General features: G+C 42.6%; 1 protein-coding gene across 1 annotated transcript in view; it reads left to right on the top strand.

Annotated features, from left to right (window-relative positions):
• The window catches only part of syne1b (spectrin repeat containing, nuclear envelope 1b), a 392,896-nt gene that overhangs the window by 24,573 nt on the left and 347,274 nt on the right, over positions 1 to 21,049 (top strand). The window contains 5 exon segments of the mRNA XM_052012795.1: positions 4,789 to 4,884; positions 7,325 to 7,408; positions 17,644 to 17,664; positions 19,624 to 19,716; positions 19,824 to 20,002. Coding sequence (XP_051868755.1) covers positions 4,789 to 4,884; positions 7,325 to 7,408; positions 17,644 to 17,664; positions 19,624 to 19,716; positions 19,824 to 20,002 — 473 coding nt within the window.

The raw sequence follows: 21,049 nt of genomic DNA, 5'->3' as shown, positions 1-21,049 counted from the left end.
ACATGCATTGATTTCAGCTGCACCTTTGGGCAGAGTAGCAGAATGGGCTGGTGACATAGCAACAACCTGCCTTGGTATTGTTGAAACAGAGGGCAGGGGTTTAGAATTACATTGACGTGGCGCTAGCACCATGGGATGGGATAAGTGGTTTTATCTTTTTATTCTAGGATATTCCAGTTTATCTTGTATGTTGTATCAATTATCTAGTCTGATGTTAACAAAAAGGATTTTGTAATATATAGGAGACCCAGAGAGCTTGGTTGATTCTGACTATTTTACTCGCAACTTGTTTATGTAATGTTAAGCAAAGCATTTTAAATCCTTTACAGTGCAGAAGATTAAATATACATAAATAATTCTGCTGCCAATAAGTAAAATTGAGTTTGCATCTACTGCCAATGATGCTTGTCCCTTGGCCATGTGAAATTATGCTCAGCGGTGGAAAGTACTGGAGTTCAAAAGAATGAAGAGTGTTCTCACTGGAGCATAGGAAATCCTTTGAGAGATTGACTTGGTAGATGCTGAGGGACTGTTTCTTCTAGCTGTAAGACCAAAACAAGGGGGCAAAGGCTCAGGATAAGACCTTAGCCATTTAGAACTGTGAGGAGGAGAAATTTCAATGGGCTGAGATAGGTAGATACAGTTATAGGTAGAGACAAATATAGATCATATATCTATATATATTATTCTAAATGCATATGATAGGGAAATTGGGTTTGAGAAGGAAAGTACACCAATTAAGCCATGATCTTATTGAATGACAGAGCAGGCTAGATTGAGCTTATGGTTCACTCCTGTTCCTGTTTTCATTTTTCTGTTGCTTTTAGTCTCCTCGAGGATTGTGCAGTCTTAGGTGATTGTTAACTTTAGCTCAGTGTTAGCATGCTTGTCTCTGAGTTCTTGGCTTCAAATCTCACTCCAGAAATTTGAGTAGAGTCCAGTGCAACACCAGCTGGGCTTTCTACGCTGCACTTGTACCCCAGGTCTCTCTGTTCTACAACAGGGCCCTGCCAGACACTGTGTAAGTCCTGCCCTGATTTAACTTCCCAAAATGCATTACTTTGCACTTGTCTGAATTAAATTCCATTTGGCATTCCTTTGCCCACTTTCCCAGTTGATATAGATCCTGTTGTAACCTTGGACAACCTTCTTCACTGTCCACCATACCACCAATTTTGGCGTCATCTGTCAACTTACTAATCATGCCATCTACATTCTCATCCAAGTAACTGGAGGCCACATGCAAGTTAATTGGCACTAAACTATTGCTGTGGCCAGCAGATTTGTTTTTACAGAGTTCAATGAATTGTTTTGATCTGGGATTCCTGCACGAAATGGTACTGGAAGCAAACTAAATATAACTTTCAAAAGGAACTGGGATAAATAATTGAAGGGCAGCTATTTACAAAGGGAAGGGAATGGATGAGCCACAATAATTAGCGGCCTCTTTCAAAGTGATGGCCTGAGTACGACTGTAGTGTGAGATTCTGTGATCGTGAATGATGAGGCAAATCCTCACAGTGTGCTAACACGGCAGTGGTTGAAATAATTATACAGCGGCTACCAACAGCAATGCTTATGGTGTGAGTGAAATCCAGTGCAGACCTCGAATTCTCAGGATTGCTGCAGTTGCCATAGCATTACCATGGCAAAACTAGGGGCTAACAATGCTGTTGCCGAACAATCAATAGCACCGAGTTTCCCATCCACTCAAGCAGGGAGGAGATGAGGTGGGCAGAGTGCTATATAAGGTAATCACTGTAAGTTTGAGCTTTCTTACTCAGACCCCACAAGGTCTTCCCGAGCCAATTAGAGGTGAGCTCTTTTGAACCCTGACTCCCATGTGAGGGTGAAGCTGCACTCAGTAATGCTTCTTTGTCTGCCATCTAAATGGAGGTGACCACCAATTTGTGCATGTACATAGACGGTGCTTCACCTCAGCAGCACTGAAACTCTGCAAAGGTTTTTAACTAGTCCAATAAATGTCTTCTCCTCCCCGGACACTGCCTGCCATTTAGAAGGATCGTTGCTGCGTCTAGAGCAATTCAGAAATAAAATCCCAAGACATCAGGCTGCTTTTTTAATGCAGTAAGAACTTCTTTTACATTATCCAGTACCCTTGAAAATCAGGTTGTCAGTGAAAGAGAAATATACCATTAGCTTTGGCTCACTGGCAAGCTGGTGCTCTACAATCCTCTTGTGTGATATTTTTCGCTACTCCAAAGAACAGAGTGCAATTGCCTGCGCTTGAGATCCATCAGTAATGTGTGTTACCTGTACTTTCCTTTTGTACTGGGGATGGAGAAATTGGGATCAGAGCAGTCATTTCTCAGGCACTTTGAGTGCCCTTAAATCTCCGGAATAGCATCTGTTGACATTTAGGTGTACTTGTGGCGTGGATTGCACCAGGCAGCATAATGGCGAAGGCATTAGCACATGCAGAGGGGCGCACTTGTTGGAAATGTGCAGAGCAGGTGAATCATGACATTAAATCAGTGCACAGTGTTGATTTAACAACGGAGCAGCTATTTCGGGGGCTGAGTGTTTGAGCTATTGTTCTTACTCGTGCCCAGCCGAATAGGCATTCAACAGCAGGAAAGGCCCTGCACCCAACCCCTCCCTCCATGAAACATCCACAACTTGCAGGTGCGTTGTTGAGCGATTTCCTCTGGCCGTTGCTATGATTCTGTGCTGTTTTGACTTTTGTTCCAAAGTGCGGAAGTCCACGGCGGGGTGGCACAAATTTTGGTTTAGGGAGAGTCACTTAAAAGTTGCAGTGGAAGACCTGGGCTAGAGTTGCTGATGGAGCTGTTGTTGTCAAGATAACCTGGTATATGGAGACCATTGGTCTTGCAGAGCAGTGTCAAACAATTAAAAGATGCCACTTTGGCTTCCCTTGCACAGTATTCTTTTCAGCTCATGACATACACTGAAGATGGTCTTGAAAGAGAGTCACGGCCTGCCTCACTGTTAGTTAAAGGGCACCACCTCACTTAACCACTGCTGGAAGGACTAAAGCATCCATTCTCCTCCAGTAGGTGTAGCTTCACTGATTTCTCATCCCTCGCCTCGCTCTCCCCATCACCTCCCCAACCCCACCATGTTCAGCTTGACTTCTCTCCCCCCATCACTGCCTGGCTCTCCTTTTTCTTTTCAACACTTCATCTACCTGACTCTCACCCGGTCTGACGGCACACACCCCCTCCTCACTCTCACTATTGTCTTTCCAACCACTGCCTATCATCCGCTCAACCCACCACACCCATTGTCTACACAACCCATCCCCCAACATCTGTCCAAACCTTCTGCAAACATTTACCTAACTGATTCCCTCAACCATCCACTTGACCTCACCTCATCTGCCCTTCCCAGTCCATGCTGATGCTACCCTCTCTGAAACCCCAGCAACTGGAGATCTTTTTAGCTCCCAACCACCACCCCCCCTGCAGTTTGCACTTCAAATCATCTATCCACTGTCCCCAGCTCCCATGTGCTCCACTCTCAGAGGCAGTTCCCTCCACCTTCCCCAATGCAATCCTCTCCCCACTCACTTTGCATCCTTTACAATGGCAGGAGCTCAAGATGGATGCCCCCATTCTAATGCATGCATGTGTATTGGCCGCATTTGGCCAGCATGTCGTAGTTTGGGCACCCTGGTTAAATGGGAACGCTAAGGGTTCTGCACAAACCAGTTGCTTCCAGGCATGAGTACATTAGCCAGTCAGTGGCCTGATCAGTACATAAGCATCTGCTGGTAGAGGGAGGAGGAGGCAAAGGGAAGGGCATATAGCAGGAGACTGTGGAGTAATTCTCCTGCCTGAACCTCAGGAGGACCAGTGTATGCAACATCTGCATTTTAATAAATATGCCCTCACTAAGTCTTGCCATCTGCTGCAGCTGAAATTGCAATCTCAAAGCAGGCCTGTATTTTCAGTGGCGACCAAAGTGATCGTGCCAGTGAGCTTGTTATGATTCAGTCCTGGCTGGGCTTGTGCTTGGTTTACCACAAACTATTTCCTAGAGCAATTCTCTGTCCTCACCAATCTGTCCTGGCAGTCCTTTCTCTGAACGTTCCACTCCTGGTAATCTTCTTAGTGCCCTTGTTATCCTCCCTTTGATCACCCACTACCCAATTATCCTCTATCCAATGTCCCCAGCCCCCATGCCATTCTCTTTCTGAAACGTTCCCCACCTCTCCCCCAGGTGCTCCGGTTTCTTCCCACATCCCAAAGACGTGTGGGTTGTTGGTAGGTTAATTGGACACTGTAAGTTGCCACTAGTGACTGAGTGGTAGAATGAGAATGGGGCTAGAATTCTTGGGAAAGTGGGAAAGAATGAAATGGGATTAGTGTTGAACTAGTGTAAAGTGATCTATGCTTGAGGTTTGGCACAGACTTTGTTGCCTTAAAGGCTTGTTTCTGTGCTGTGTGATTCTAAGGTCATGTTTGATTTACAGGAACTTTGAAGGTGATTTGCCTTTGCTCAGGACACAGGAGAAAGGAGGAACAATTTATCTTGGTTGTTACATGTAAATGTGTGAGAGTGTGCTGTCTGCCACTTGTATGTTCACCTTGACTTGAATGAATTTCTCCTCCAGACCATCCACCAGGTGAATCTCAACATTCAAACATTAGATTGCAATTTCTCAATGAAAATTACATTTGTATACTGTGATCTTTGCTGCAAGGGTATGATTACTTTAAAATATGATCTTGCTATAGAATAGTTGCAGTGTGAATCTCAGATGGATTAAATGGATTAAATGTTTTTATCTCTCTTCTGTTTCAGCGTAACCCTCCAATTATAGTCAATGATCTCTTTGAAGATATCAAGGATGGAGTGATGTTACTAGCTTTGTTGGAGGTTCTATCTGGACAGAAACTGGTGAGTTTATCTTGTTAAATTAGCAAAAGAGCTAGTGATCGCTCCTGAATACAGATTATAAACAATATCACAGCAGTTGATGCAAACTCAGATTATGTTGTTAGAGTAAATCGTGGCATCCCTATGTTCAGATGCAGGGTTTTAGGAATGTAACTGCAGTTGGAGGTCATTTGCTCCATTGTGGCTATGCCTTCAGTTCTTTTTCCCTTTTCAAGTATTTATCCAACTCTCTTTTGAAAGTTACTATTTAATATACTTCCACTACCCTTTCAGGCAATGCATTCCCAATCTCACTGTGCAAAACATTTTCCCTCAGCCCCTTATGATTCTTTTCTCATTTGTTTGAGCTGTGTGTCTGTGGCTTGCTGACCTTTGTGCTAGTAGAAATCCTCAATACCCTTGCATCAGTTTAAACCCTCTTTTAAAATTTCTCCACTTAACCTTTTCTGCTATGAAGGAAACACTCCCAGGTTTCTCTAATCTCTCCACGTACCTGGATTCTTGCAACTCTGGCACAATATCAGTAAATCCTATCTGTACTCTCTCTAAAACCTTGATGTCTTCTCAGAGTGTGATGCTGAAAATTAAATTTAATGCTCCATCTCATGCCTAATCAATAATTTATAAAGCTTTGGGGATGACTTCCTTCCTTTTTGCCTCTTTTTAGAAAGTCAGTAGATCCCATTTGTTTATCTTAGCAGCAAGGTGAAGTTGTTTCATTGTCAAAGTCGACCCGCGCTCTGTAATAAATCAGACAACAGCAGAACCAAAGAACTTAGGATAAATGCTTTATTAGTTTAATGCTAGCAGGAGTGGGGGATACAGAGAAAGAGTAAACAGTGTAACCCGAGCTCTGTTCTTATCCCATTCGAAGATGCCTCGGTTAGTGTGTATCTTTTATACCCACTTTGTGAGAAACCTTCGTGGGAAGTTGCACTCACTACGGTAATTGCTTACAGTAAGTTTTATCAAAACAAGATATGTCTAAAATAACTATGTCCTTCTTACCCACACCTGGCCCTCACTTTCAGCCATAACTATAATCACCCCATGGCTGAGGTAATTCTTTACCATGGGAAGAAGCTGACAATGAGAAGCATACAATTAACCCTTAAATTGCCAGTCATTAACCCTTGCATTCTCAGCTATCTTTTACATTATCACCATCAAAGTGTCCCATGTGGAATCCCCTTTGTCTCTCTGTATCTGTAACCTCTTTAAAATTATATCAAGGTTCCTATTCCTGCAAGCCTTTCAGTAATTGTCACTGAAAGCCCTTGTGAGGACATTAAAATGAAAGACACTCAACCTCTGAGCTCTCATGCAAACAATGGGTGCTCAGTGAGGTGGCTGGTTCATCCTAAGCTGGAACCCAGTCAGGAGCTGGGGAGGAGGGATGGTAGAAAAATGCGAGAAGAGATCCAGTAATGACTTACTGTCCTGGCTGCTGATGGCCCCAGTAATGTCCAAGGGTGAATCCATAATCAAAGGGAGAATAGTTTGTAGATTTGGGGCTACAGATATATCACTGAGTGGACGTCCAACTGGAATGTCACCAATGCAAAGGAAGATGTTGGAGTCACAGCCTCATTGTGTTGTATTGTCCAGTTTCTTTGAAGATCCTTTCTTGGGATCTGGACATTGCTGGCAAGGCCAACGTTTATAGTCTATCGAATGCTGCTTGAAAATATAATGGAGAGCCACTGCCTTGAACCACAGCATTCTACATAGAACATAACAGCACAGTACAGGCCCTTCGGCCCATGATGAAGGAGTTCCCAGATTGCTGTTGGGTAGGGAGTGCAAAGGATTATGGACATTAAGTTATGTCCAAGTTGGGATGTGGTGCAACTGGAAGGGAAGCTTTCTGATGGTGGTTTCCCTGCACCTGCTGCCCTTGTCCTTTTGGTTGATGAATCCCTGAGTTAGGAAGGTACATCAAAGTGACTCACTGTAGTGCATACTGTGCACCTGTGGTTTAGGAGTAAATGTTTAAGGTTGGTCAGCTAGATTGTTTCTTCTGGGTTTCAGCATCATTGGAGCGTTACAAGTGTTACACCCATCCCTGCATGAGGAGAGTCTTCTGTCACACTCCTGGCTTACTCCATCCAGCTAGTGGAGAGGTTTTGGAAGTCACAGTATACTGTCCTTTGCTCTTCTGGCTACGGTGCACATGTGGCAAGCCAGGTTTAGTCTCTGGTAAATTGTACGTCGCTGGTAGAAGGCTCAGTGAAGCCAATGCTATTTGATGACATGATTGGTGAATCTTTCTGCTGCGTAATGGAGGACTGTTATTTGACACTACTTCTGTAATTCGCAGACGTGGAGAAACCTCTGAAATTATTTATTAAGATATTTCAATACACACTTTAAGTGTTTTGATTGAATGGTTTTGGGGAAAGAATTATACGTAGAACTAACTTCTATTCCATTTTGGCAGCCTGTTGAACAAGGCCGTAAGTTGAAACGCATTCACTGGGTGAACAACATTGGAAGAGCTCTGCAGTTTTTGGAGGGCAGGCGGGTAAGTGTGAATATCCCCTCCATGTCTTTTTGGAGTATTATGTTGGTGTGAAGTCTTTGGAATAGTGCCTTAGTTATTATAGGCACTTCCAAGGACGAGGCAAATTCTCAAGCAAGCCAGAGTATTCCTCAGAAAGGGATTGAATGTATTTTTTGTGGAAGCAAATGGATCTGCTGATATGTCAAATGTTGTGAGCTTCTTTAGAAAATCTCTGATAATCTGCAGGTTTGGAGATTCCAATTGATGGCCATATCTCAGGCCTTCTACTTGTGTTAAGATGAGACCTTGCAGGTGTAGGGATTGGAAAGGATAGCTTGCTGGCTTTTCTCACTAACCAGTGGTGTAGAAGTATCTGCTTAATCTTCTAAGAAGCCAAAGGGGTCGGAAGCTCACAGGTTCAATTCCCAGTGTGTGGTGCAGTTGGTGTTGGTGCTACAGTTAGTCTCAATATCTGTGGTGAAGACGGTGAGACCAGGAGGTAGGCTGCCATTTGCTTTTCCCTCAGCCTTGTTGAGGTTAGACCTGGACCAAGGTTGTTGATGCCCCTCAGAACAGTGACGTGGTACTAACTGCCTAAGCCTGCCTGTGAAGAATGATGCCCATTTTAAAGTGGTGTAACACTCTTCCGGTACTTGGACAAGACAAAATGAGCAGCAGCTGGTAGTTTGTGTAAAAGATTCAGAGTACTAAATTCTATACTCAACAGCCGGCAATAGGTGGCAAGTTACTTACAGCCCTTGGTTTCTGGAGCCCATGGACATAGGTGAGGTCTTCAGTCTGGTCTCTTCCTTCCTATTTTCCCATGTGGCCCTTAAACCAGAGCAAATCTTCCATGAGCTTAGCTTTATCCCTCCACAAAGGCTACTCAATCAATGTCCATTAATGGTCTTTAAGAATCCACTTGATTTCATAGTGGTCACTGTGTTGCTGCCACTGAAGACCCCAGGTGACCTTTTAGCTCTATCCAGGTCAGCACCTCACAGTAGTGGCCGTTGTTTACATTACCTCCCTCATACGGGTCATTCACACGGTTCCAGCACATTCTTCCTGCAGACTTTCATTCTCGTGATCATTTGCTCATATCCCTTAGTCTCTGCCAACTTAATGGGCATTAAGGTTTGGTCCGGCTCGTCTTTGGTGTGCAGTGTAAATAATAAACAGACAACCAATTGTACCAGCAGTCACTGTGTAGAAAAGTCACTTCAACAAAGTTATTTTCCAGCATTTCCTCAAGTAATTACAGAACCAAAGATCCTTAAAGAAACACCAGCACATGTATGGTTTCAGTCTTGATCATTTCAAAATCTGTTTCTCCATGGGATTTATGTAAGTGCCTTGATGATTTAAACAAGTAGTTCTCTCTCCTGTGCCACATTAACCACTTCACAATATGCTTTTGTCAAGTAGCACTGCGTGTTCAAGGCCCATTGTTCAATGCAAATACAACATGTGTTTTGAGTCTTTTTGTCTCATTCACAATCAATCACATTTGTGCGCATACTGTGGTATCTCAGGATCATGCCACATGCAACATCTGACCCAAGCCAACCTTTGGAGTTCAGTTGATCTCCAGTTCAGTCTGTGGATCTCGGCTTGTCTCTCTGTTTCAGGCAGTGGGCAGGTTATTGAAGATGTTTCCCTTAAAATGCTCAGAGACAGGGACACAATCTTTTCCAAGAGAAAGTAGTTATTTAACGTCACACCTTTTTTGACTTTAACATCAAAATCAAACTGATATGTCTGGTAAATTATACCCATGTAATTTAATCCCATTCAAGAACAACTTTGGAAAGCTTCCTATTTGGGGAATTACTTCCCTGTTTGTGATTGAGAATATAACATTGAAATTACTATTGCATCTTATTCAGGAGCTCTGGAAAAGCTTTACCAAGATCGGGTTAGTAGCATATTCTTGTTTGGTTAGTTTAAATCCCAGGAATATTCCAGATATACCACAATATATTGTACAGTTGTCTATTTTTCATTTCCAAATCCCAAATCTGAACGTTGTTGGACTGACAGATCTTAACCAAGTTCCAATTTTCCAATTAAAACTTTATTTCTTTTTATGCAGTAAATCCTCATTTTTAATTTCAATCAAGATTTGATTGTTGCTTTAGGCTTAAGATAAATTTCTCCTTGTAATTTGTTTTGGAAAATAACAGACAACGCTGAATGTGTTAAGTGTAAACCTTTTGAATGCAAAGTCTTAAATTCAAGTTTAAAGCTGTATCATTTATTCTCAAAATTTGGCCTATTGCTTTGCCTTTTGCTAGTCCTTAAACATGGAGGGCTGTAATTAATAAGGAGAGATTGGTTAGGCTGAGTTTATTCTCACAAGAGTGTAGGAGGTTGAGTGGTGACCTTATAGAGGTTTATAAAATTGAGTTGCATAGATCGGATAGATAATCACAGTTTATTTTCCCCCCAGGGCAGTGGAATCTACAACTAGAGGGCTCAGGTTTAAGGTGAAAAGGGAGAAATTTAGGGAGATCTGAGGGATAAGTTTTTCACATAGACGGTGGTGGTTATCTGGAATGAGCTGTCAGAGGAAGTGGTAGGGGCGATACAGTTACAACATTTAAGAGGCATTTGGACAGGTACTTGGACAGGAAAGGCCTAGAGTGATACCGATCTAATGCAGGCAAACGGGACTAGCGTAGACAGGCATCACAGTCGGTATGGATGACGTGGAGAGAAAGGGCCTGTTTTCTGTGCTGTACGATTCTGTGATTCTGATTCTATTGGTGCCATCATTTTAAGAAAATCCTGAATCCCCTGTGGTTCTGCTTAGGAGCCCATATGGTTAATTTGTCACAGTAGGAGAGCTTTCATTCTTTGTAACGTCAAAAACTTCACTCAGATTTTTAAGTTAAAAATTAACAGATGTTATTAATTAAAACACAACAGCTTTAAATGAGGAGATAAAGAAGCATGTACTTAAAAGTGGTATGGGGGTACAAATATAGGCTGGTGCTTTCTTTGGGCACCTTTGCAAATAATTGAAAAGAAAAGTTAGTTTCCATCGGGAAATGAAACTAACCCTCATACCAGAGAAGAAAGCAAAAGGAAAGATGTAGGTGGAGCCTCACACAGGTCTCATATTTACACAGAATGTGATTCTTAAAGAAACACGGTCTCTTCAAATAATACAACCTCTTTCCCTTAGGCGCATCCTATTCCCAGGTACATAATTAGACAGAATATAGAATTACTTTTATATAATTTCCTCTCGGCCTTAACAAAAGCATGACAGGTTTTTCACTTCCTCACTCACTTTCACTCTCCTTCTCTTCTCCACTTCCATGTGTAATTCTCTGTGTGTGTCGCTCTCTCTCTATCTCTGGTTCTCTCCCCCACCTCCCTTCTTGTGTAAATCAAAAGGAAATCAAAAGTTGCTAAAACTTGTGCAAGATTTTAAAACGTACAGAGCATTCATACACTTTAAATTGGTTCAGAAATACGGTCACTTACATTTCATGGAAACTTTTACACTTAAAGGCTTTAAAATGAAGGAATGTTCTTAAGTTATTGATAATAGAGTAATACAGCACAGAACAGACCCTTTGGCCCAACTGGTTCATGCTGACCAAGTTGCCCCATTCAAGTTAATGCCATTTGCCAGCATTTGGCCCATAACCTTCTCAACCTATCCTATCCAGGGACTGGTCCAACTGTCTTTTAAAAGTTCATCATGGACACACATGCATTTTCTAACTCGATTGTAAGACCTGTTTCACTACAGTTGAGGACAAGGTGTCTCATGCTGCCAGAATTAAAACACTTTTTCCCGGAGACACCCTTCATTTCAGACCCTCTCTGCTTCCACCAATTGCAAGAGCATATTTCTGAAACTTTATAGATGTCTTTGGCGAGGGCTTGTCCTACTTGCCTCCCCTCCTGGGTCATGGACTTGTGCTGATGTTTGGGCTCTCAGTCATGCCCTGAGACTCAGAGGGAACCTTGTATTGTCTGCTACCATCAGGATTTTTGAGAGCTCTGTGACTAGCTGCATTACCCAGTAGTGGCACTGAGATCTTGGGGAGGAACGTCCCTTGATCATTGTGATGGAAGTTCCCTTTCTTTTAAGCTTATCCTGGAATTCCTAGGATTGTTTACATTCCCTCTATACTTGGGTGGAGTCACTTTTCTTGCCACTGCTACTGATTGTTTTTCCAACCTCTCCATTACTTCTGGAATCCAAGGTTACACAAAGAATGGTCCCTCTCTCATTGGGGTTGCTTGATGGCTTCCATAAGCGCACCTCCTGCATCTTCTATCCCGTGTTCAGGGGTCCCATTTTCAGTCTAGCTCCTTTCCAATACATCTTGCATATGTTGCAATTCTTGAAAAATGCCAAGCGTCTGCAAGGTTACTGCACTCCGCCACATAAAGCTGCAGAAGGTTCAAACTATCACCAAACTCCAAGATCTGGGACTCAACACCTCCCTTTGCAACTGGATCCTTGACTTTTTGACCAACAGACCGCAATCAGTAAGGTTAGGCAGCAACACCTCCGACACGATTATTCTCAGCACTGGTGCCCCACAAGGCTGCGTCCTCAGCCCCCTACTCTACTCCCTATACACTCATGACTGACCAAATTCTGCTCTCACTCCATCTACAAGTTTTCAGATGATACCGCCTTAGTGGGCCATATCTCAAATAATGATGAGTCGGAATACAGGAAGGAGATAGAGAGCTTAGTAACATGGTGTCATGACAACAACCTTTCCCTCAATGTTAGCAAAACAAAAGAGCTGGTCATTGACTTCAGGAAGGGGGGTGGGGGAGGGGGCGATACATATGCACCTATCTACATCAACGGTGCTGAGGTTGACAGGGTTGAGAGCTTCACGTTCCTAGGAGTGAACATCACCAATAGCCTGTCCTGGTCTAACCACATAGATGCCACAGCCAAGAAAGCTTACCAGTGCCTCTACTTCCTCAGGAGGCTAAAGAAATTTGGCATGTCCCCTTTGAAACTCACCAATTTCTATCAGTTCACCATAGAAAGCATCCTATCTGGATACATCATAGCTTGGTCTGGCAACTGCCCTGCCCGCGACTGCAAAAAACTGCAGAGGGTTGCGGACACAGCTCAGCATATCACGGAAACTAGCCTCCCCTCCATGGACTCTGCCTATACTTCTCACTGTCAGCATAATCAAAGACTGCACCCACCCTGGACATTCTCTCTTCTCCCCTCTCCCATCATGCAGAAGATATAAAAGCCTGAAAGCACGTACCGCCAGGCTCAAGGACAGCTTTTGTCACGCTATTATAAGACTATTGAATGGTTCCCTAGTATGATAAGATGGACTCTTGACCTCACAATCTACATCATTATGGCCTTGCACATTATTGTCTACCTGCACTGTAGTTTCTCTTGTAGCTGTGACACTTCATTCTGCATTCTGTATTGTTTTACCTTGTACTACCTCAATGCACTGTGTAATGAATTGATCTGTATGAATGATGTGCAAGACAAGTTTTTCACTGTACCTCAGTACAAGTGATAATAATAAACCAATTCCAATTCCATTTCCTGGTGGGAGACTTACACCTAAAGGTCTTCCATTTCTTCCTGCTGCTTTTTACAGAATGTTTTATCTGTTTAAACACTGATAAAATTGCACATGCTTTCAATTTGATGTGTTTATCTGCTTCAATCTTTGAATCTATGCGTTCCTGAATAAAATTTATCACCTCTTTGAAAAGGGGGACTTGGTGTCCTCTTGTGAGGCATTTTGCCAGTAATACCTGTATCGCCACTATACAAATCTTCATTAATTTATATTCGTTTGCAGATGAAAAGCTCTTATGCAATGTCCTAAATTTTCTTAGCAGACCTCAAACATCAAAACTATTGGTGAGCAGAATCCTACCTTGCATTCTACCTTGCAGGGTTGTCCTTCTCCAGGTGTGGAAATTGATCAAGCAGCCACCCCAAAGTCTGATCTCATTGCACAAGACTGGCTATTCTGTCTTGTAAAGTGGCTTGCTAAATTTAAGACTGCAGAAGTTCTTGGACAAGACAAAGTAAACAACAACTGGGCAGCACAGTGGCACAGCTAGTGGAGCTGCTGCCTCACAATGCCAGAGACCTGGGTTCAATCCTAACCACGGATGCTGTCTGTGTGGAGTTTGCATGTTATCCCTGTGACCACGGGAGTTTCCTCCGGGTGCTCTGAATTCCTCCCATTTCTCAAAGACGTGCAAGCTGGTAGGCTAATTGGCCACAATAAATTTTCCCTCGTGCAGGTGAGTGGTAGAATCGGGGGATGTTGTTGAGAATTAAATTGGAATTATGTAGTATTACTGTAAATGGGTGGTTGATGGTCAGCATGGACTCAGTGGGCTGAATGGCCTGTTTCCATGCTATATCTCTCTATAATCATTAGTTTGTGTAAAAGAGCAAGAGGGACAGTACACAGTTAATGGCAAGACCCTTAACAATGTTGTTGTACAGAGGGATCTTGGGGTCCAAGTCCATAGCTCTCTGAAAGTGATTGATAGGGTGGTAAAGAAGGCGTATGTCATGCTTGCCTTTATTAGTCGAGGTTTTGAGTTCAAGAGTCAGGAAGTTACGTTGCAGCTTTATAAAACTCTGGTTAGGCCACATCTGGAGTATTGCATTCAGTTCTGGTCGCCCCAATATAGGAAGGATGTGGAGGCTTTGGAGAGGATGTAGAAGAGGTTTACCAGGATGCTGCCTGGATTAGAGGGCATGTGCTAGAAGGAGAGGTTGGACAAACTTGGGTTGTTTTCTCTGGAGCGGCTGAGGGGAGACCTGATAGAAGTTTATAAGATTATGAGAGGCATCAATATGAGTAGACAGTCGGCATCTTTTTCCCAGGGTTGAAATGTCTAATGCTAGAGGGCATGCATTTAAGGTGAGATGTGGGGCAAGTTTCTTTTTACAAAGAGAGGTGGATGCCTGGAATGCATTGCTAGGGGTGATAGTGGAGGCAGATACGATAGAAACGTTTAAGAGGCTCTTAGATAGCCACATGAATGTGCAGAGAATGGAGGGATATAGCCAATCTATAGGCAGAAGGGATTAGTTTAGTTAAGCATTTAAATACTAGTTTAATTAGTTCGGCACAACATCATGGGCCGAAGGGCCTTTTCCTGTGTTGTTCTATGTTCTACTGATTTCTATGCATGAAGACAGGTGGTGGTTGATGAGTATCTCACAGCATCACAAGGTAGATTGAGAGACAAGAGTTCATCTTTATTGCACAAGAAGTCTGTTCAAAAGTCTTATAACAGTGGGACAGAAACTGCCTTTGAGCATGGTGCTACGTGTTCTCAAGTTTTTGCATCTTCTGCCAGATGGAAGTGGGGAGAATGGCTGTGGTGGGAGGGTGTCTTTGATTATGTTGGCTGCTTTCCCGAGGCAGTGGGAAGTGTAGACAGGGTCAATGGAGGGAAGGCTTGTTTTCAGTCTTCAAAAGGTCAAGTACTGTATAGCCAACCTTCACCTCTAGGGCCAGTCTTCACCGCAAGAGCCAACCTTTACCTCAAGGGCCTCTGTACTAACTATTTTTTTTAGCTGCAGCTGGATATCCGTTGTTGATGTGATACATTGTCAAGGATTGTTCTCCCACCAAGCTCGGATGGTGTAATAGCAACAACGTGGCAAATGAGGAGGCCATAACGTGGGACCTGTGGATATGCATTTGCTAAATAAATAAAATTCTGACAGCAGTGGGGAGCAGGAACTGATTGAACAAATCAGGGGACAGAGTTGATTGTTGTACGTGATGACATTGATTGCATACTCTGGTTTAAACCTTTGAATCAGGCAAGCTTACACCAGAGGAAGAGGCCATTTGTGCCTTTGATTCTGAACCCACGGTCCTACCCATTTGCCCCGCTTCAAATACTTGTGCTCTTTATGGAGGTCTTTGCCTCAGCCACAACTTATGGCAGGAAAATTTGTACTCATGCGATCCTCTGTGGGGGGGAGAAGTGTTCCTCCTCCGTGCTCTTCACTGTCAATGACATCTTACAGTGTTATTTCCTCTTCACTGACTCCTCAGTCAGAAGAAAATTGCCTGGAAGTTCACCTCCAATTAGTCGCAGTGAACATGGTATTTAGTTACATCAGAGTGTTGTTCTCTACTTCTGAAATTCATTATATTGAAGTCATTATTTTGAATTTGGGAATTTCTAGGCAGTCTTTCCTTGATAATCCTATGAAATCACATGATGAATCTTAAAAACCTTTGCCGAAGCTCCTTTCCAGTCACTGCTGCAATGTCCCAAATCCCAGAGATGAGGCAACCCACATACAAGTATGGGCTCCTGTGCCATTTACAAGGATATTGTCTGGGAGGACAGACAGTTGTTTTCTGCCAATGTTGGCTGGTCTGGCTTGATTAGCTGAAGGTTGGACCTGGTTCTGCTCTGATCTCAGCCTTGGCGGCCCTGCTGACTTCTCCAATGTCACTCTTTGTGAATGAATCCCAAGGTGGCTGTAGCCACAACCTTACCTGTCTGCTTTGGAACAAGACCAGGTAAAAGGTGTGTTTTTTCCCATCCCATCCTGTTGGAATAGTTTATCAGGGTAGTGTGGGAGTGGGTCATAGTTAAATCCCCAATGTATCTGAGATCTCTCCCAAATTCCACTTGGGCTCAGCCACGTTCCCTGTACCAGGTTTATTAGAGTTTGGGTAATGGTAACTTCACTGGTGTGAATTTGGTGCCTTGGTCAGTCTGGCATAGTGTGGCCTTAAAAGCAGCTTCTTTGGTGACATTCTTGGTGCCGACTATACAGGACTGATATAAGCTAGTTGGTCTTAGTCTATTCAGACACTGCATGCAGCTGCTGTAGCACAGCATGAACAAACTCTGGCCCAGGGAATGTGCAAGGCTGACAGGGTAAATGAAAAGTGTCCCAGGAAAGTCATTTTTCCGAACTTGGGGAACAGAGAACATCAAGGAGGCCTTGTTTAGCCAGTCAATGCAATGACTCCTGGGTGACCAAAGCCAAATGAGCAATTTAACCCTGTTTAGTGCTAACTGTGCAGCATCAATACCAGTTGTGCATTGTGTGCTGCTTTTGTGGTTTGGTCCTGTTGTCTCATTGGAACTGAGTGTTGAAAAAACAGAGCATGTGGCTGTTTCAACATTTAGCACCAGTCACCAAGAACACATTTCCCCTCCTTAAAGCTTTATATTGAAGGTTGGAATCTTACAGGGGTGTTAGGTGTAAAGGATAGCCTGCATGTACTTGGCTCGTATTCACTTGTGTTTGGAAGGCTGGAGGGTGAACTGATTTAAACTGGTGTTTAAAACACCAAAAGAATTGGAGAGAAAGAGAGGAAATATTGCCTGGGGGTAGGGATGGGGTATGAAAGGCGGCGAGTTGGAAAGGGACGTAACATAGAGTAAGGAAACATATTTTCACACAGTTGGGTAGTGGAATTCTGGTCCCCAAAAGGCTGAGAATTCTGGGGGATAAATTAGCACTTTCAGGACTGGGATGGAAAGATTTTTGTCAGGTAGCGACATCAAGAAGCAATGGTAATGAAGTAAAGTTCAATTCTAATGTAACTGAACAGTGGACAATGAGAACATGCCCTCTTCTCATTACTACATCGGGGAGGAAGTACAGGAGCCTGAAGACCCACATTCAATGATTCAGAAACAGCTTCTTCCCCTCCCACGTCAGATTTCTGAATGGTCCATGAACCCATGAACACTATTTTGTCATTTCTTCTTTTTGCACTATGTATTTATTTTTCTTAATTTATAGTAATTTTATGTTTTTGCATTGTACTGCTACCACAGAACAAAAAATTTCACATCATATAAGTAAGTGTTAATAAATATGATTCTGAATGAGGGGCTGAATGGTCTCTTTCAGGTTAATGTATTTAGAGCAAACAGGTGAATGTCTGAGTTCAATTCATCCACAGATTGATGCCATAAGAAGCTGTAAAATATTTGTGAGCTGATGTCTCTGACAGGAAGCAATAAACTAAAAGCATGGTGAGCTGGCTGTTCTAAACTGAAAGGGATTGTCTTGTGAATTGACTGAATTGCTGTGGAGCTCACTAATCCCATTACAGCATACATTTAAGACATTAAACTTGTACATAATTAGAACAGAATTGGATGGAACAATTGACGTGTTGTGTTCTTATTGCAAGCAGAGAGTGGAACACTGTGGCTAACTGAATGCAAATTCTCTTTAATTTCTTTCTCATGCTGCTATTAACCAGTCCATGAACAGAGGATCACCGGTCAGTGCTTTCAGCATCACGTGTGCTTCTGTCTCGTCTTAACGTTGTTGCACTTCTTATTATTTTGTTTTCTGCTATTATACACTCTGCATCTGTGGAACAACATTGATAAATTCATTTTGTTCCCTGCTCTTTGCCTGAAGAAGTCAAAAAGTCACTCAGCAAGGAAACAGGCCATTCGGCCAATCGAATCCATGTTGACTATCCAGCTTCTTGTTACACTAATCCTACTCTATTTTCATCATGTTCCAATCAGCTCACCCCAGTTTCTACCACTCACTTACACATTAGGGGCAATTAACCTACTAACCTCATTGTGTTGGGATGTGGGAGAAAACTCATGAGGTCACAGGGAGAACAAGTAAACCCCACACAGATAGTACCAGAGATCAGGATTGAACCTGGGTTGCTGGCACTGTGAGGAAGCAACTCTACCATCTGTGCCACTGTGCTGCCCATATCCTTTTTTTGGTGTTTCCCAAGGATCAGTCTCTTTCATTCCCCATCTGCATGCAGTCCTTCAACTTCCTACAGTACGGTGTCAATTCCTACACACGTTGACGGCAACCAGTTCTCCTGGCCTCTCCACTTTTAAGTTTCAGATTACTTATCAGTCTCCCACGTGAAATGTTTTTACCAGTGCAGTACCTAGAAATTCAATGTGAATTTTCATCACCTCCTCTCCACACTGTTGAATTCCCTCCCTAAACCCTTCTGCCTCACCCCTCTATTCTCTCCATTAAGATCTTCCTTAAATCCCACCTCTGTGACTAATCTTTTGGCCTCTCCTGCTATAATCTCCACTATTGGAACAATGCCAACTTTGGTTGCTTCTCTGCTGACTGTCTTGGGATATTTTTCTATATTAAATTGTGCTGTAGAAATGATGTGGTTGTTATATCACTGAATGCTATTGCAGAGACAGCTTCCTTCAATATCATTTTGGTGTAGGAGCCCTGCCAACAGTTTCCATTAGTGGATCCAAGCCTCCTACTCACTGAAACCTTGCTCATTATTTTAATATATTTGTGACAGACATCATAAAACATTCCACACTGTTCTGGGTTCATCTTGGTATTGGTATTTTTCCATATTTTTATCCCATTAAAAGGGAAGTAGATTCTTGAAGGCTGGAGTTCTGCTGGGAAAAATCGGTTTCAGTATTTAAGAAACACGTTTAATTCAGTGGGTAAATATAAAGGAAGATCATGTGCTTGATTTAAAAAGTTTTGCTATGACTCTATTGACTTCGATTTATATCGAATTTGTCATATTGAATAGCATGTCAGTCTCTGTGCATAGAAGTACACTGAAACGAAATTTCCATAATACATTTCACATAGCCTTTGTCAATCTGTAAAATTTCATTCGACAAAATGTTTTCCAGGACCCCATTCCTTCTGTTAATCAAGGAATGGTTGCACAACACAACTCATGACCTCAGAGCAACCCAAAGTAATTTACAGCCAATGAAATCTTTTTGAAATGTGGTCTTCATTGTCAAATCTTTTTGAAATGTGGTGTTGAAATAACTGCAGCCAAGTTACCCACATCAACATCCCTCAAACAACAATGTGGTAATGGTCAGATAACCTGCCTGGATAATATTAGTTATAGGATAAGTATTAGGCAGAACCCCTCCTAGTTGTCTATGAATAGTTCCAGGGAATTTTTTGCATTTATCCATGGGGCCAGACCACCTATGTCTGGCTATGAAGTTATCTGGGATGCCCTGTGGTTGTGAAAGCTGTTGTAGAATGAGTTCTTTCATTGTTTTCATCCACAAATGCTACGATAGTATCTTCTATCTTCACATGACTGGTATGTGAAGAAAGATTGGGTCAGAGTAAAAGATCAAGAAAGAAGTTGTTGTGAGTTTGTGAAATAAACTGCATTAATAAACATGGGATTTGTGGCACTAGTAACTGATTTTGCTAATAAACCTTACTTTTCTTACAGATTAAACTGGTCAACATCAATTCCACGGATATCGCTGATGGAAGACCATCCATTGTCCTTGGTTTGATTTGGACCATCATTTTATATTTCCAGGTGACCCTCAACATTTAGCCTTGTTATACATTTCATTACAGTTAGATGCCAGTCTTTGCAACCTGTTACAATCCCCCATTTCCACTGGCTTGTTTTCTAATCTGCAGATCGAAGAGCTGACCAGTAATCTGTCGCTGCTCTCGTCGTTGTCCAGCAGTGCCTCATCTGTGGAGAGCGCGGCCAACTCTGAGACTGGGAGCCCCCCATCTAAGAGAAAAGTTGTCACTAACTTCAAGGGAAATGCCAAGAAGGCTCTCCTGAAATGGGTGCACTACACTGCAGGAAAGTGAGTTCCACTTCAGATGTTCTTGTTCAGTAAATGAAAGTCAGTTGCACGTTGAACTAGTTTACACCATTTGGTACTGAAGTTTTGTTGTGTGTGTTTCTCTCTCTCAATATTGTCTCCTGTACTACCTCAGTAATACTCAGGCCATGGTGTCAGGAGTGTAACTTCCTTCCAGATCTCCTTTCCTTTCTTTCTGAAGGAAACATTTTGTCCTCATTAGACATAAGATGATGTGCTCAGTTGCTATATAGAGTTGCACGTTGAACTTGTTTTCACCATTTAGTACTGAAGTTTGCTATATAGAGTAGAAATAAGGTTGGATTCTCAGCACTTCCACCATGAAGAAAATGGTACCATTGCCATCAGCATAGTAATTAACCATTCTAAAGCTTCTGCTATCTTTGCACACCTATCTTTGTTTGCAGCTGTGTCCAAATGAAAAATGGAAGATTTCTGTCCCAACCAGAATTAAGATAGCAGTCACCCTTTCTTTAATCAAACACAAGTTGGAAGTCAGATCTGACCAGGCATCGGGTTATGAACAGTTCACAGGAATGGAACCCTGTGAGGACCTGTATTCAATGACTTGTATGAGCACAGGTTCTTGGAGTGGAGCTTAGGAAAGGTAGGAAATACACCCACATTAAAAGTGTAGTGAAAGGTTAAAACTCTTCTCTGCAATGATTATTGATGCTAGGCTGACTGTTCATTCTAGTCTGAGACTGGCACACTTCAGTTCACAAAAATTATTACTGATGTGGGGCAAAGGAGATTTTATGGTATTAGATCATGGATCTGCCATGATCTCACTGAACAATGCAACAGGCTCGAGGGACTGAGTGGTCTATTCCCCCACTTTGTCTTCATCTGAGATGCTTGGCGGTATGGTTTTTTTTGGACTGCATCAGTGCTGGGAATTCTCCCAAAGGCTTTAGTTCTGGCCAGGTGTCCAAACTCCCCAGTAAACTGTCCACTTGTAAGACAAACAGGACCTTTTCGTTCACAGGGCACAAGGTTTTCCTGATCCTAATCAATGTAAAACGCTCT

This window comes from Pristis pectinata, chromosome 3 (genome assembly GCF_009764475.1).
Source record: "Pristis pectinata isolate sPriPec2 chromosome 3, sPriPec2.1.pri, whole genome shotgun sequence".
NCBI classification, from domain to species: Eukaryota; Metazoa; Chordata; class Chondrichthyes; order Rhinopristiformes; family Pristidae; genus Pristis; species Pristis pectinata.
Note: the sequence above shows the minus strand (reverse complement) of the source record. Positions and strands in the feature narration are given on the sequence as shown.